Source organism: Panthera leo, chromosome B1, assembly GCF_018350215.1.
Source record: "Panthera leo isolate Ple1 chromosome B1, P.leo_Ple1_pat1.1, whole genome shotgun sequence".
NCBI classification, from domain to species: domain Eukaryota; kingdom Metazoa; phylum Chordata; class Mammalia; order Carnivora; family Felidae; genus Panthera; species Panthera leo.
Genome location: NC_056682.1, coordinates 15,349,042 through 15,363,428, shown reverse-complemented (window position 1 = coordinate 15,363,428; position 14,387 = coordinate 15,349,042). Strand labels below are relative to the sequence as shown.

General features: G+C 47.5%; 1 protein-coding gene across 8 annotated transcripts in view; it reads left to right on the top strand.

Moving 5' to 3' along the window:
- The window catches only part of IRF2 (interferon regulatory factor 2), an 87,175-nt gene that overhangs the window by 18,191 nt on the left and 54,597 nt on the right, over positions 1 to 14,387 (top strand). The window contains exons 2-3 of one of the 8 annotated variants that reach the window (XM_042934271.1): positions 3,315 to 3,379; positions 7,021 to 7,060. The exons of 6 other annotated variants lie outside the window; for them this stretch is intronic. In XM_042934271.1, coding sequence (XP_042790205.1) covers positions 3,315 to 3,351 — 37 coding nt within the window. In that variant the 3' untranslated portion in view covers positions 3,352 to 3,379; positions 7,021 to 7,060. Of the gene's footprint in view, positions 1 to 3,314; positions 3,380 to 7,020; positions 7,061 to 7,167; positions 7,203 to 14,387 lie in introns of those variants that run through there. One more of the 8 variants, XM_042934275.1, reaches the window with a different exon arrangement.

Sequence of the window (14,387 nt, the reverse complement as noted above, 5' to 3'; positions counted from 1 at the left end):
TATACCATGCAGGTGTTCTCAACATGACATCACCATCTCAAGGCTGTGTCCTTGGAGGAGCTTCTGGGAGCAGGAAAGGCAAGCAGAAGCCACATTCCAAGGACAGAGGAGGGGGCGAGGAGCCTCCTATTGGTGAGGTCCCGCTCACAGGTCAGCTGGCGGTCCCGTCTTTTCCATGAGCTTCCCCAGCACCGATCAATAAATAATTATTAATTACTGCATATCGTTATTTGCAAGGCACTGTGCTTGATACCTGTGAAGGTTTAAAGATGAATAAGATGAGATTCCTGCTCACAAGGACTTTATACAGGGATATGCCTGTTTTCAAGTTCGTTAAGCTGTGAGCTTTGGGAGGAAGTGGTGGGATATGAAGCCTGAAAGGTAGGACAGGCTGAGTTATGGCCCAGATTTTATTCTGTGGGCCTCATGGAGCCGCTGAAGGATTTTGTGCCAGGGGAGACAGCGGTTCGGAAGATTAATCTGGCCGCTACTGTGTACGGTGGGGACTGTGCTAGTATTCCGGAAGATGGACCCTGGGTACTCCCCCGTTCCTTTGTGAGAGAATCTGTCTTTGTCCACTCTACTAGATGGAGGCCTGGCTCCATGTTTGAAATTTTGTGGGGGGACGTCTTAGAGGCGGCCAAAGCAGTCATCCCGTCTTCCTCCTCATCTAGCTCTTGCTCAGAGATGTCGCCACGTTGCCATTAAGATCTCTATTTATAGATGAGGAACCCGAGATCTGGAGAAGTTAACAGGTTGTGGGTGGTGAGGTTCGAATCCAGGTGAGCCCGGCACCAAATCTGAGCTGCGGAGCCCATCCTGTTTCAGCAAGGAGAAGGAAGGCAACCAGTATGGCCCTGGGAGGGGTTGGCAGGAGGAGGGAATGGTGACCACACCGTGGGCACCAGATTCAGCTTCCGGTTCGATCCGGAACTTGTCCAGGAAGTGTTGTTTAGAAATATTTGAAGACTGTTCTGCAGCTGGTGGGGACATATTTGCTCTTGGCTCAGGGGTATTTCTGTACTCAGACTGGATAGCAGTTTTGGCTCGACGCTAATGGAATTCATTGGCGATCAGGATAACTTATCGATGGAAGCAAACTCATGAATGCTCCAGTGCCGGAGTTGGTTATGTGTTGGGTCTCCACCTGATTTGAACATAAAGAGCTGAATTGAATGGCTCTGTAATAATGATAATAATAGCAGATCGTCATCGTCATCGTCATAGTAATACCTTTGTTGAGAGCTTACTGGCTGAGGGGACAACTCAAAGAAGATCTTCAAAGGAAAAGTGGCAGCAGGAAGGAGACTGTCCAGGCACAGCCTCAGGCACAGCCTGTGGATGTAGACCGAGGGAGGGAAGTATTTATTCTCAGCCAGGGGGAAAGATAGACAGTGCCCTTCAAAGTCAGCCGTTTTCAGAGCAAATCATTTCCAGGCAACTGTTTTTGGGGAAGGCGTTGATTTTCATCACAGTCTGCCAGTAATGGATTTGAAATCAGATGGCAGCAAACAGTTGTGTCATTTTATGCAGATAGGTTTTCTTAGAAGGTTCCAGTAGGCTGGTCCTTCTGAAAATCCCTGTTAACTTGCCTTTTCAGAGCTAAGCACCGAAAGCACGGCCCTCTCTTCTTTCCTCCCGCCCCTTTCCCTTTGTCTTTGCTGTATCCACAGTGTGTCAAAACACACCCATTGTTGGTCTGCTGAGTGAAGAGGACTTGAGTGGTAACAGCCATTCAGGGAGGGGCGCCTGGGTGGCTCTGTCAGGTTGAGCATGTGACTCTTTATGTTGGCTTGGGTCATGATTCCAGAGTCCTGGGATTCTGACCTTCGAGTCCGGGCTCTGCGCTGGTGACACAGAGCCTGCTTGGGATTCTCTCTCTCTCTCCCCTCTCTCTGCCCCTCCCCTCCCCTCCCCTCCCCTCCCCTCCCCTCCCCTCCCCCTCAAAATAAATAAATAAACTTAAAAAAAAAAAAAAAGAAAAAACAATTCAGGGAATTCAGGTCCTGTCTGACTCCCTGCGCTGCTCCTTCTCCCCCAGCTAGTGTGTGTGTCTCATTTACCCACTGTGTTGTTCACACTTTTCTCACGTGCACTGTCTTATTAAATGTCTTTCCTACATTCCTGGCGTAACCTTGAGGACTACGCGATGCCTTTTTCGGGCTGGCCTAAAATGGGTGGCTTCACGGCCACCAACGTATCCATGGAAAGAGAGGCAGCCTTAAGCGAACCCTTAAGTCCCGAAAGGAGACGCTGTGCCTTTCCAAGTGTTTCTCCTGTTCTGCAAAGGCAGTGCTCAGAGGACATGCTGATTAAGGGAAAATTAGGGTCGCTTGTTTTCCTGTTTTCCATATGGAAAGAAGGTTTGAACATGCAGTACGAGCCGGAGTCCATATGCTTTGAAATCTGTCCATGATTCTCGCTTTGCTGAATTGCAGAATCGGATGCCATCTAGGTACTGGCGTCCAGGCCCAAACACGACCAGTAGTCACAGCGTGTTTCTGCCCTTTTAGGTCCTTATCACCTTCTATGAGTTCTTCTGGAAAATACTCAAAAAAGGTGATGGATTTAAAACTGTTCTTAGATTCTCATAATTCAGATGTATCTGGGAAATAATTTATCTGCATACAGCCTTTTTTTTTTTTACAAGAAAGAATATTATCTTTGTATTTGCAACAGATTTCATGATTATTATAGTTTTTTTTTTTTTTTTTTTAAGACTACACGTCTCACACATGATTGTTTAAATTGCTTGGGAAACATTCCTAGAAGCGACGTGGCTGGGTCAAAGGATGCTACTTAAAATTTTTGATACCTATAGCCAAGCTGCTGTCTGGAAATTTTATACCTTTTTATACCATAACCCATGTGAGCTATAAAGAGTTATTCGAGGGGCGCCTGGGTGGCGCAGTCGGTTAGGCGTCCGACTTCAGCCAGGTCACGATCTCGCGGTCTGTGAGTTCGAGCCCCGCGTCAGGCTCTGGGCTGATGGCTCGGAGCCTGGAGCCTGTTTCCGATTCTGTGTCTCCCTCTCTCTCTGCCCCTCCCCCGTTCATGCTCTGTCTCTCTCTGTCCCAAAAATAAATAAAAAATGTTAAAAAAAAAAAAAAAAAAAAAAAAAAAAAAAAAAAAAAGAGTTATTCGAGATGTTTTACGTGTTTCCTCACCTACTCCTTGCAAAGGAGAGAACAGATAAGGTCAGCTACCTGTCCGTCACGCAGCTACTGAATGATTGAGCTAGGATTTGGAACCCAGCATCTCAACCAGACTCCACATTGCACACTGTTGCCTTTTGTGCTCTGTTACTTCCACAGCAGCCGGTGTGAGAAAATTAACAACGTGATGCTGTGATGAGCCCCTTCCTTCGATGAATCCCTAGGTATGGATATAATCTCTTGAACCCTCATTCTTGATGCATTAGAAAGGATAGGTGCAGAATGATTTCCCTGAACCAAAACCTTTGGTCTGTACATTCTTTTTATTTTTTAAGTTTACTTATTTATTTTGAGAGAAAGCAAGCATGGTAGGGATGAGAGAGAGAGAGAGAGAGAGAGAGAGAAAGAGAGAGAGAGAGAGAGAGAGGAGAGAGGGAATCCCAAGTAGGCTCCGCACTGCCAGCGCAGAGCCCGGTGCGGGGCTCGAACTCGCCAACTCTGGGGTCATGACCTGAGCCAAAACCAAGAGTTGGACGCTTAACCGACTGAGCCACCCAGGCGCCTAATGGTCTGTACGTTCCTAAGGAAACTGTATAGTTCAGTGGCCACTTTCCTCAGTTCTCCCCTGCCTCATTCTGCAGGCTAAAAAAGGCTGGAGGCGGGATTAAACCTCCTACCCTTGTAACCTCATTGTCCCCTTGCCTCCTGCCATCATGAGGTTGCCAACATCACCAGAGGGACGGGGTCGGATGGAGGCGAAGGTTTTACAAAGTTCGGTCTAGGGACTCCAGGTTTAAAACCCATGTTTATCTTTGCTGGCGGACCTGGTGGGATAGATCACACCCCCTCCCCCAAAAGTGTTGTCATCATTGCAGCCCTTGGGTCATACAGGGTCAGAAGACTTCCTCATTTAGAAAAAGCCCCAGACAGCTCACTTATCTTGTTCCATCCTTGCTTGTGGGTGATTTGTATTCTTCATTGCACCTCCCTCAGAGCAAAGAGCAAATGAAACAGAAAGTGTTGGGAAATGCGACAACGGTGGCTGTGTGCTTCCTTTCTGATCTGCAGCCCCCCGGGTGGCTTTAACGCTCACGTTCCCGAAATGTTCCTGACTTGTGGAAGCAGCTGTCAGAACCAGCGCGGTATCCGAGTGAAGCTTGGACACCAGCTTTCTAGCATTTATGTCTGAGGGCCCAAAGGGCACGCATAGATGAGCACTGTCCACTCAAGGTTGAAGCCTACTTGTGGACACTCGGTTCTCATGATAGTGGAGCTGTGACGGGGAATCAGCTCGGGCCAGGGCGAAGCCATAGCTTCTTCTTCCTCAAATGGTAATGATCAGAGTGCCTACCTCATAGGGTTACTGTGAGAGTTAATGAGATCATGTGTATAAAGCATAGACTTTAATAGCAGGTGCATCACGGATGCTCTATGGATATCCCTACCACCATCGTGATCTGAAAAATCAGAAGAGCGGTTTTTTTTGGAGGCCAAAAAAATGCCTCCAAAAATGCATATATTTATACACAATTCAAGTCAGTAAATGTAAACACTGATATAAGTGCTTTGGCCCTTGTGGGAGGAAGGTCTCCGGGAGGTCTTCACCTTGACCGTTGTTAGCCTTAGTGTGTTTGCTTTCTTCACATGTGCCCACCGATCTGTGAACTGAATTTCTGCCCACATTCCACAGACCCCGAACAACCCAGCGTGTATTGTACTTCTCACATTTGCAATGATAATCTGTGCTTTCATTCAAAGTGGTTTTAAGTGATTTTTAAAAATGGCGCAGGTAAACTTTCCAGACACTTCTTTGAGTCAGTTTGCATTTGTGCCACTGTAGGTATTTAGTCCTTGTGTTTCCCAAGATGGTGGCCACAGAGCAGTAGGGCTTCTGTGAAATGGGAGAATGGTTCCTGTACCCACTCATACTCCACTCAAAACAAAACAAATAAATAAATAAACAAAAACAAAATAAATAAACTTGCTCTAACTTGGTACTCATAAAATTATTTTTGGTAATAAATTTAATTTTGGAAATGAAATGTTTAAAATGCTATAGGGGAAGGAACAATGTCATTACTATTGTCATTGTAAAGGAACCCTAGGGAGGATGTTTGAAAGAAATTTAAAAAAAAAAATTTTTTTTTTAACGTTTTATTTATTTTTGAGACAGAGAGACACAGAGCATGAACGGGGGAGGGGCAGAGAGAGAGGAAGACACAGAATCGGAAGCAGGCTCCAGGCTCTGAGCCATCAGCCCAGAGCCCGACGCGGGGCTCGAGCTCACGGACCGCGAGATCGTGACCTGAGCTGAAGTCGGATGCTTAACCGACTGGGCCACCCAGGCGCCCGAAAGAAATTTTTAAAAAATGTTTATTTATTTGTTTTGAGAGAGAGAGAGAGCAAGTGTGGGACAGGTAGAGAAAGGGGAGACAGAGAATCTGAAGCCCCACACTGTCAGCACAGAGCCTGACACGGGGCCTGAACTCTGGAACCGTGAGATCATGATCTGAGCTGATGTCAGATGCTGAACCAACTGAGCCACCCAGGCACCCCTGAGAGAAATTTGAATCTCTATTTAAGGATTTTCTTATTTTATAAATAAATATTTTATACATTAGATCGGAAAAGGAAAAACATATCCATATTGCTAGGTAGATGTAGCGTAAAGGCAATAATAATTTTTCAGTGGTTACTTAAGATTTCAAATGTTATAAAAATATCCTACTTTCATGCAAAGGAAGTTTGCATTAAACTTTTCGATTTCAGGACAAAAATATGCTATTATTCACTAATTTAAGTAGAGTGTGTGCCAGATTAATTTATAACGTAAGTACAGTTTAAGGAAGAAGATGCTGATTTCCTTGTGTAACGTGGGAACGCTAATATATTCCAAGGATAGAAATAACTTGAAATTAATTACAGAGCCCGCATCCCTTATTTGCAATCCCAAAAAACCCTGAAAACTGAAAGTTTTTGTCATGACTCATTTGGCAGTATGGTCTGCCCTGAATTGGCACAGAGCTATTCGTAGCTTTCACTAATTCCAATCAGTGTGAATGTTCACGTTTTACTGCAGAATATGACTGTGTAGATTAAGGGGTTCTCTAGATATTGCTGGGGGTGTTCTTGTTCTATATGGTATATGCACCATATTTCTGATATCCCCATACCGCTGAGTTCTGAAACCTGTCTGGTCTAAGGATTTTGAATAAAAGAGCAGCTATCTCCTATAACCGGAACAGCCCCACATCCTGGTTTTCCTAGGGGCAGTTCCTCTTTACATCTGGTTAGAGGCAAGGTATGACTATTTATAAGGCCCCATTCACACTTCGAAGCGTTCCATTTGGGGGGCACCTGGGTAGCTCAGTTGGTTAAGCGTCCCGCTCCTGGTTTCAGCTCAGGTCATGATCTCATGGTTTGTGAGTTCAAGCCCCGCGTCAGGCTCTGCACGATGGGTGTGGTGCCTGCTTGGGACTTCTCCCTCTCTCTCTGCCCCGCCCTTGCTAGCGCCTTCTCTCAAAATAAATAGAACTTAAAAAAAAAAAAAAAAGAGAGAGAATTGTTCCATTTTGGACAATCCATGATTTGGTCGCCATCCTGACTGTCTGTGAGTTCTTGGTAATGAGCAGTTTGGTGCTGATGGCCGTCAGTAAGTTTCCAGTGAGTTCTCCTATATACGGCTTTAAAATAAACAAGGTTCTAGGTTATATCTAGACCACCCTAAGGTGACTTGAAACGTTGTTGATAAGAAATCAAAAAGGTATTTTATTTTAAAGGTATTTATTTATTTTATTATTATTTTTTTTAATTTCTTTTTTTTTTTTAATTTTTTTTTTTCAACATTTATTTATTTTTGGGACAGAGAGAGACAGAGCATGAACGGGGGAGGGGCAGAGAGAGAGGGAGACACAGAATCGGAAACAGGCTCCAGGCTCTGAGCCATCAGCCCAGAGCCTGACGCGGGGCTCGAACTCACGGAGTGCGAGATCGTGACCTGGCTGAAGTTGGACGCCCAACCGACTGCGCCACCCAGGCGCCCCAAAGGTATTTATTTTAAAAAGGTCTATCTTACAGCTTTCTTAGATGCGATTCCCCACAGCCTTTATATGCATCTTTTTATGATGGCAAATCATTGTTTCCTGATCGTAATTGCTTGTGTACAGCCTTCTTTTACTAGTTCGCGAGTGCCTCTCTTGTTCCCCCTTTCATCATCGCTGATGCCCAGCATCTGCAGTATATTCGTGGTTTCTTTATCGAGCCTCAGCCTTTGCCATACCCTAGGACCTGGGTACAGAGTGGTGAGTGGGCAGATAGGGTCTCGGGCCTCGTGGAGATTCTCGTCAAGTCGGGCAGACAGATGCGGGGGCCTGGCATGACCTTCAGAGACTAAGGGAGGCTTGTTGAGGAAGTGGTCGCGGAGCTAAGACAGTGTGAGGTTACTCAGTGAAAGGGGACGGTCTTGCTCTTGAGACCGGGAAGGAGGCCTGGGGGACAGACCCGCCACTGGAGGTGCTGGGAGTAAGGACAGTGGAGGGAGATGACACCAGAGCCGGGCCTGTGGAACAAGGGGCTCTGAACGGACCGTATCTGTGCTTTTCCGGGGGTGTTCTGGCTGCAGGGTAGCTACCAGATTGGGGTTGGAGGGCGGGGCCGAGCTCACAGAGCTGCTTGGTCCTGACTGTGCTGAAGGAAGGAATTGTTCCCGACCCACTGGTCGTGGCACTTTCTATCCCCACAGTGTTCGAGTTACTCTCCTGGAGAATAGTAAATATGTGCTCTGCTCGGTACTCTGGGGCCAAAGTAGTTAGTGAAATGTTCCGCCAAGTTCGAGCAAGTAGGACTGAAGGTTATTCAGGCTTCCGAATTCTGCAAGATGAGGAAAAATTGCAAATGAGAAACAGGAAGCAAAACCCTTACTCATGGTGGGTGTTTCTCGAGCCAAGTGCCTGACAGACTGAGGGAGGGGGGAGGCGTCCTCGCAGAAGGGATGAAGCCCGGCTGGGAATGCCAGCTTTGGGGGCCACCGGGTGACAACCAAGAGCTGGCCTGAAGTGTCCTCTAGAGAACGTGGTGGTGTGGGGCCTCTGAATGCCGCGTATCTGAAAAAAGGCAGGGGGTGCTCCTGACTGCTTTCCTTGGCCGCTAACTTCACCCAACGGGTGAGGCAGTGTCTCTGGGAAACCACCTCGTGTTTCCAAGTTGAGAGAACTGATAACTGCTGTTAAATATTAGCACAAAGATTAGGAGGCATATGTTTCGTGCTGAACGCTGAGAGCCTTCTCTCACATGTGCACACTGGCCCTTGGTCGCTTCTGGTTTTCCAGACAACCTGCAATTTAAATGAGTTATGGACCATCATCCCTCGTCTTCCCCAGGAAATGAAGCTTCCAGGCTTCTCGTTAAGATCATTGTTGCCTCATTGCGTAACGTGACTGATGCGTGTAGTTAATCCTGTCGTGGTGCCTGGATTGAAAAACAAAAAACAAAAAACCACAAAAAACAAAACTGCCAGCAGTTTCATTGAAGCACCAAAGAGGGAATTTTCTAGAATTTGTTGTATTTGCAGAAAAATGTCGTGTTTGCTGCTGTTTCCCCCTCTGGACTGTAAATCACTCATGTACTTTGCTCTGGTCTTTCTGGCCGAGGCTTTTTCCTTGCAACTCATTTCAGACTTGCACTAACGTTGCAAGAACACTACAGAGAACTGCTTTTCTGAACCTTTGGAGAGTAACTTGCCAGCAGGACGTCCCGTCACTCCCGAATGCTTGAGTGTATCTTCCTGCAAACAAGGGTCCTCTCCAACATGACCACAGCGCCCCTGTTCGAATCAGGCCGTTACCCTTAGCACCACCTGATCCACAGACCCCATCCGGGTTGGCCAGTGATCTTAACAGCGACCCCATGGCACAGGGATCCGATTCAGGCTCAGGGGTCATGTCTCCTTAATCTTCCCGTAACGTCTCTGATCTTGACATTTTGACAGTTACGAGCCTGTTATCGTATAGGTAACCCATCAGGTGGGGCTTCGTGACAGTTCACTCGCGGTCAGATTTAGGCTACGGAGTTTATGCAGGAATATCACAGACGTGGGGCTCTTTCCTCATTGTGTCCTCTCCAGTGGTGAGTGACTGTGATGTGTTCCTTTCTTCGTGATGTTCATTCAACCATTTGACCGAGGAGGTATTTGTCAGGCTTCTCTTTGGTTATTCTTTTTTCCCTTTGTGGTAAATATTTTGTGGGATGTCCTTCGAGACCGTGTAAGGGTCCCATTTCTCACCAGCCTTTTAACTCACTGGTTTTAGCATCCACTGATGTTTCCTGGCAGGAGAATTACTTCTCTGATAGCTGCCGCATGGTGATTTTTAGTTCCATACTCTTTCCACACTTACTACCTGCCCTGCTGCTTTGTAGAAAAGCTCCCTCCTCTCTATTTTTCATTGATTCCTATTTTATCCAATGGACTGTAACACGCTTTTGTCATTGTTTTGACATTCAGATTGTCTCCGATTGGCTGGTGGGAGCCTTTGTGTGGATTGTCCTGTTCTCTTGATGTTCTCGGTGTTCTTTGGACACGTCCTTACTTTCTGACCCCCCAACATAATTCCGTCTTGTCTTCTGCTTTCCCTGCCCTAGACTTGCAATCAGCCATGTTTCTGAAAAGCTCTGATTCCTTTTAGTGGAGAGTGGTATTTAGAAACCACGATTTGGGTGTTATGTGTGCTTATCACCAGTGGTGTATTGCTGCCCCCAGACCCTCGTAGTGGGCAGGGTTAGGGAATAGTGTACCACGTGTACATACACATATTTGTACGTACGTGTGTATATGTACACATATTTTTACATCTATATTTATTTCTGTGTTTATCGACATATATGAACTCAGTCCTTATTCTATCCCAACACCCAAGATTATTCTAGATTTCTTTCTCTGTTTGAACTTCCTTCTCCAAAAGTGAGAAACCTGGCTTCCATTTCCCCTAATGTATTAATTAATTTACTCAATTGCCTGCGTGTATCTAATCTCACATCCCTTCGGCCGCCCCACTGCAATGAAGTTGCCCTCCCCATCTCATTCCTCAGGCTTCTGTGCTCCCAGACAAGACTGCTGTCCCTGGACAGGAGCCCACTCACCCCACTTGGGCCCTGACACCCCACTCTGGGCTGCTCTCCCCCACTGTCCCCGTGTCTATCCTCATTTCCCCACCTGGGCTTTAAGATTCCCCATACGATGTGCCAGCACCTCCTTCCACCCAAGGGGACACCCTCTTAATGCCAGTAGTCCTCACTAGCATGCCTCTGTTCTGCTCTCCTAATGTCTTCAGATCATTAGGACCATAACAAAGTACCACAGGCTGGGTGGCTTATACAACAGAAACGTATTGTCTCCCGGTTCTGGAGGCTGGAAGTCTGAAATCAGGGTGTTGGCAGAGTTGGTTCCTTCCGGGGGCTCTAAGGGAGAATCTGCTCCATGCTGCTTTCCTCGCTTTGGTGGTGGCTGGGAGTCCTTGGCGTTCTTTGGCTTGTAGACCCACCGCATCGCCCCCATCCCTGTCTCTGTCTTCATCTGGCCTCCTCCTCTGTGTGTGTCTGTGTCCAGATTTCCCTCTTCTTGTAAGGACACCAGTCCTCTTGGATTTAGGGCCCATCCTAATCTAGTATCACCTTGTTTTAACTTGATTATATCTGTCTAGACCCTATTTCCAAATAAGGTTACATTCACAGGTTCTGGGTGGATGTGAATTTGGGGGGAAACCCCATTCAACACAGTACATCTGCTTTGCTCCATTCCGCCTAATGGACTTTTGGACTCAATCGTTCATGGAGTGGGGGAGGAGGGGGGGAGGATAGAAGGAACCTCTGTAGCTTTGCGAAGTTCATTATTGCCATATTCTACTTCTTCTCAAATCTAAAACTAGAGCACTCTGCCGACATTAAGGCTTTTCAGGACTTGGAATGAACACAGGATGGCACTCATTGGCATGTGACTTTACGAGGCCTCATGGGGACTGTGCCCCTCAAGACACCCTATGCTGTAACGTATTACAGCTTTTTACTCACTGTTGGGCACCCGTCCTCACCTGGTCTGGTGCCCCTGGGGCGGGGGGCTCCCCTGACCCCTAGCCACCCAGTTCCAGGCCAGACAGTTGCGTCTTGGTGTGCATTGTCGGTCCCGTACTAGGCGGTGCTGGCCTCTGAGAGAGTCGGCTGGAGTCCTTGTGGAGGGTGAGGTCTGGCTGTCATCAAGAGAGCCCTGTGTCAGCGCCCGGGCTCAGCAGCCACGGGGACGCTGCCCACGGACCGGCACATCCGGGAAGCGTATTGCCCTGATAATCGAAAAATGACCTCTGCTCCCTGCTTTTTTTTCACTTTTTAGCTTGTATTATATTCTGAACTATGTTAACATGTATACACTTACATAGACTATGTAAAAATCTATGGGACATATAATTACATACAGTAACTCTATATGAACGTATATCTTCTGATCATCATCCCATACAAAGGAAATACCCTTCCAGAGTCCCACTGTTTCGTTATTTGAGTCCACCACATGTTATTTAACCATCTCCCTACTGCCTGGTATTTGGATCAATGCAAAGTTTTTGCTTTGTAGATAATGCTCCATCGAATAGTCCTTGACCGAATATTTGTGTCTGCGGAAACTATTAACTATTAAACACCCACTGCTGATCAGATAGTAGGCCAGGCACTTTACACATCATCTTAGTCCTACCACAAACCCTAAGGAAGTTAGCCCCATTTTACAGATGAGAAAACTGAGGCCTAGGGACGTGGGGCTCTGCTACCCTTTGCGTTTGGTCCCTAACGCTTTGCCCTGGGGAGAGGCTGTGTTGCCGAGTGAAATACTCCTAGACCTGAGTGGCCCCTACAGTGGTGGGGAAAGTGGCGGAGACTAAGAGATTTATGAGTTTTTAGGGGAATGGCGGGTGGATTTCTCCCTCAGGGTCACAACTCCCCAGTCCTAGCCTCATCTAGGGCATGGTGATAAGGATGTAGCCCTAGCAACAGGCTCACCCCTTGCCCACCTTGGTGGACAAAGGAGCCTCCAAGGCCTTCCCTGATCTCCACTCTGCCCAAGGGTGGCCGTGCTGTCCCTGAGTCATTGTGCCTGTCAGTCCTGCATCGTGGCACCGTCCTACTCGCTGACAAATAAAGACAGTGCTAGGCCCCGTGGAGATCATAATCGCTTATTAGGAAGTTCTAGGTCAAATTAGTTAGCCAAGAGTCAGACAAGATCAGTTATTGTTAACATCCAACTATTCCTTGAAGCCGCCCTATCAGTATGAACAGAAAGACTGCTGTGGTAATAGTTGAACCTGTAATGGTCAGGGAAAGCTGTTGGGGAAGGGTAGATTTAAAACTGGCCCTCAATTCCAAGAGAGAAGGGAATTGGTGTGGAGGGGTGTAGGACAAACAGGGTGCAGGGAGATGTACGTGGGGTTGGCGTGGCGTTTGCAGACGTGAGGTCTGGCCCTCCCCAGAGCTCCTAATGCTAAAAATAAGGGAGAAGCAAAACGCCCTCACGGCCCACAATTGCTCTTCATACACACTGAGGGGATGGAAACTGACAAATACCCCAAATGTCGACCACCATAGTGGTTTCGGTACCTTACAAAAATCTTAACGCGGAACGTCCATCGCGGCGTTGGAGCACAGCTTGTCCAAGAGGGGCTTTTTTGCGCTCCTGAAATAGTTCCTGGGGCTGAGCAGTCATAGGCTGGGCAGGGTGCGCTTTCTTCCTCCCCTTCTTTCTGAGGACCGCCCCAGGACCCAGGTGGCCTGTGCTCTGGGCCAGGTGACCCTGCCGTGTGGCAGAAGCAGAAACAAGTGGAGAATACACCCGGGGACGGACAGACAGACAGCAAACCCTCTGGTTCTCCTCTGTTGCTTTCTTAAAGAGGAATCGGAGGGGTGGAAGGCGGCAAGACAGTTTTATTTTGGAGTGGGGAAATACTGTTTTCCTAGTACACATTACAGAAATAAAGGTCTGGCCGGACAGGATGCGCAGTTGGTCTCGCTGGTTTCCACCAGCCAGGAAGGTACTCCGAGGGGCAGGAAGTGTGAATCAATGGGGGTGGTGCTGGGCACTGGAGGCGGGGAGCTGCAGTCTACGCATCCGGCCCAACTAGGGCAGCTGGAGCAGCCGGCTCTCTCAGCCCTGGCTGGGAGCCCCTTCAGCGCAGGCTCCCCGTGCAGACTGGGAGGCGCTGGGCCCTCCATGCCTCTTTACGTGGACCCCAGTTGGGCCTCATGGTCCAAAGGCCACGTAAGGGCCGAAGGCTCCTGTTTAAATCTGAACTCAACCACCCAGTGGCTCTGGGACCTTGGGCAAGTTACTTATTAACCTTCTGTGTCTCAGTTTCTTCATCTGTAAAATGGGGATTTTAGTAGCACCTACCTTACAGGATCGTGGTGAATCGAGAGAACTAACACTCCTAACAAGCTGGGAACTTGCCTGACGGCGTTAAGCACATAATACTCATCAGCTATTGTTCGTGGCCTCGGAGTGTAGCATGGGATCCTGTGTGCTCGGTACCTGCCAGCTGCTGGTGTTTTCAAGGGCTTAGCAAGTCCAAACAGGGATAAGAATTACACAGAAGCTCCCTTCACTTAACCAACAGGTTGCCTCCCCAAAGGTGATTAAGCTTATAGAGTGTGAGTCAGGCTTCTCTCAAAAAAACAAAACAAAACAAAACAAAAAAACCCCAACAAAACAAAAAACAAAACCACACACACAAAAAACAAAAAACAAAACAAAACCAAACGAGAAAATAAAACCAAACAAAAAAAAACCCCAGGCTTTCCTCAAAATAGAACAGTTTCAACGTCAGGTGGCTAACTTGCCTCTTCAAAAACCCCACCAGGGTGTCCTAGGCAGACACTTTGTTTTTACCAGCCACCTGACTACTCACTGTGATTTGGAAAACTGGAAGTGGCCTTGAAACTATGTGTCTTTGTTTGGGGACAAATGGTTCCTCATTCACACTGGCCACATTTCAGGTGTTCAGTAGCCACACGTGGCTGATGGCTCCCTTGTCGGACTGTGTAGATACAGAACGTGTCCAGAATGGCTGGATAGGGCTGGCAGGTGCCTGCTGGGATGTCAAGGGCAAGGCTACACAGGTCTACGTGTTAAGATATGTGACAACGTTAACACAAGGTTCCAGCTTGACAGGAGCAGAGGATATATATTAGAGGCAGGATTTG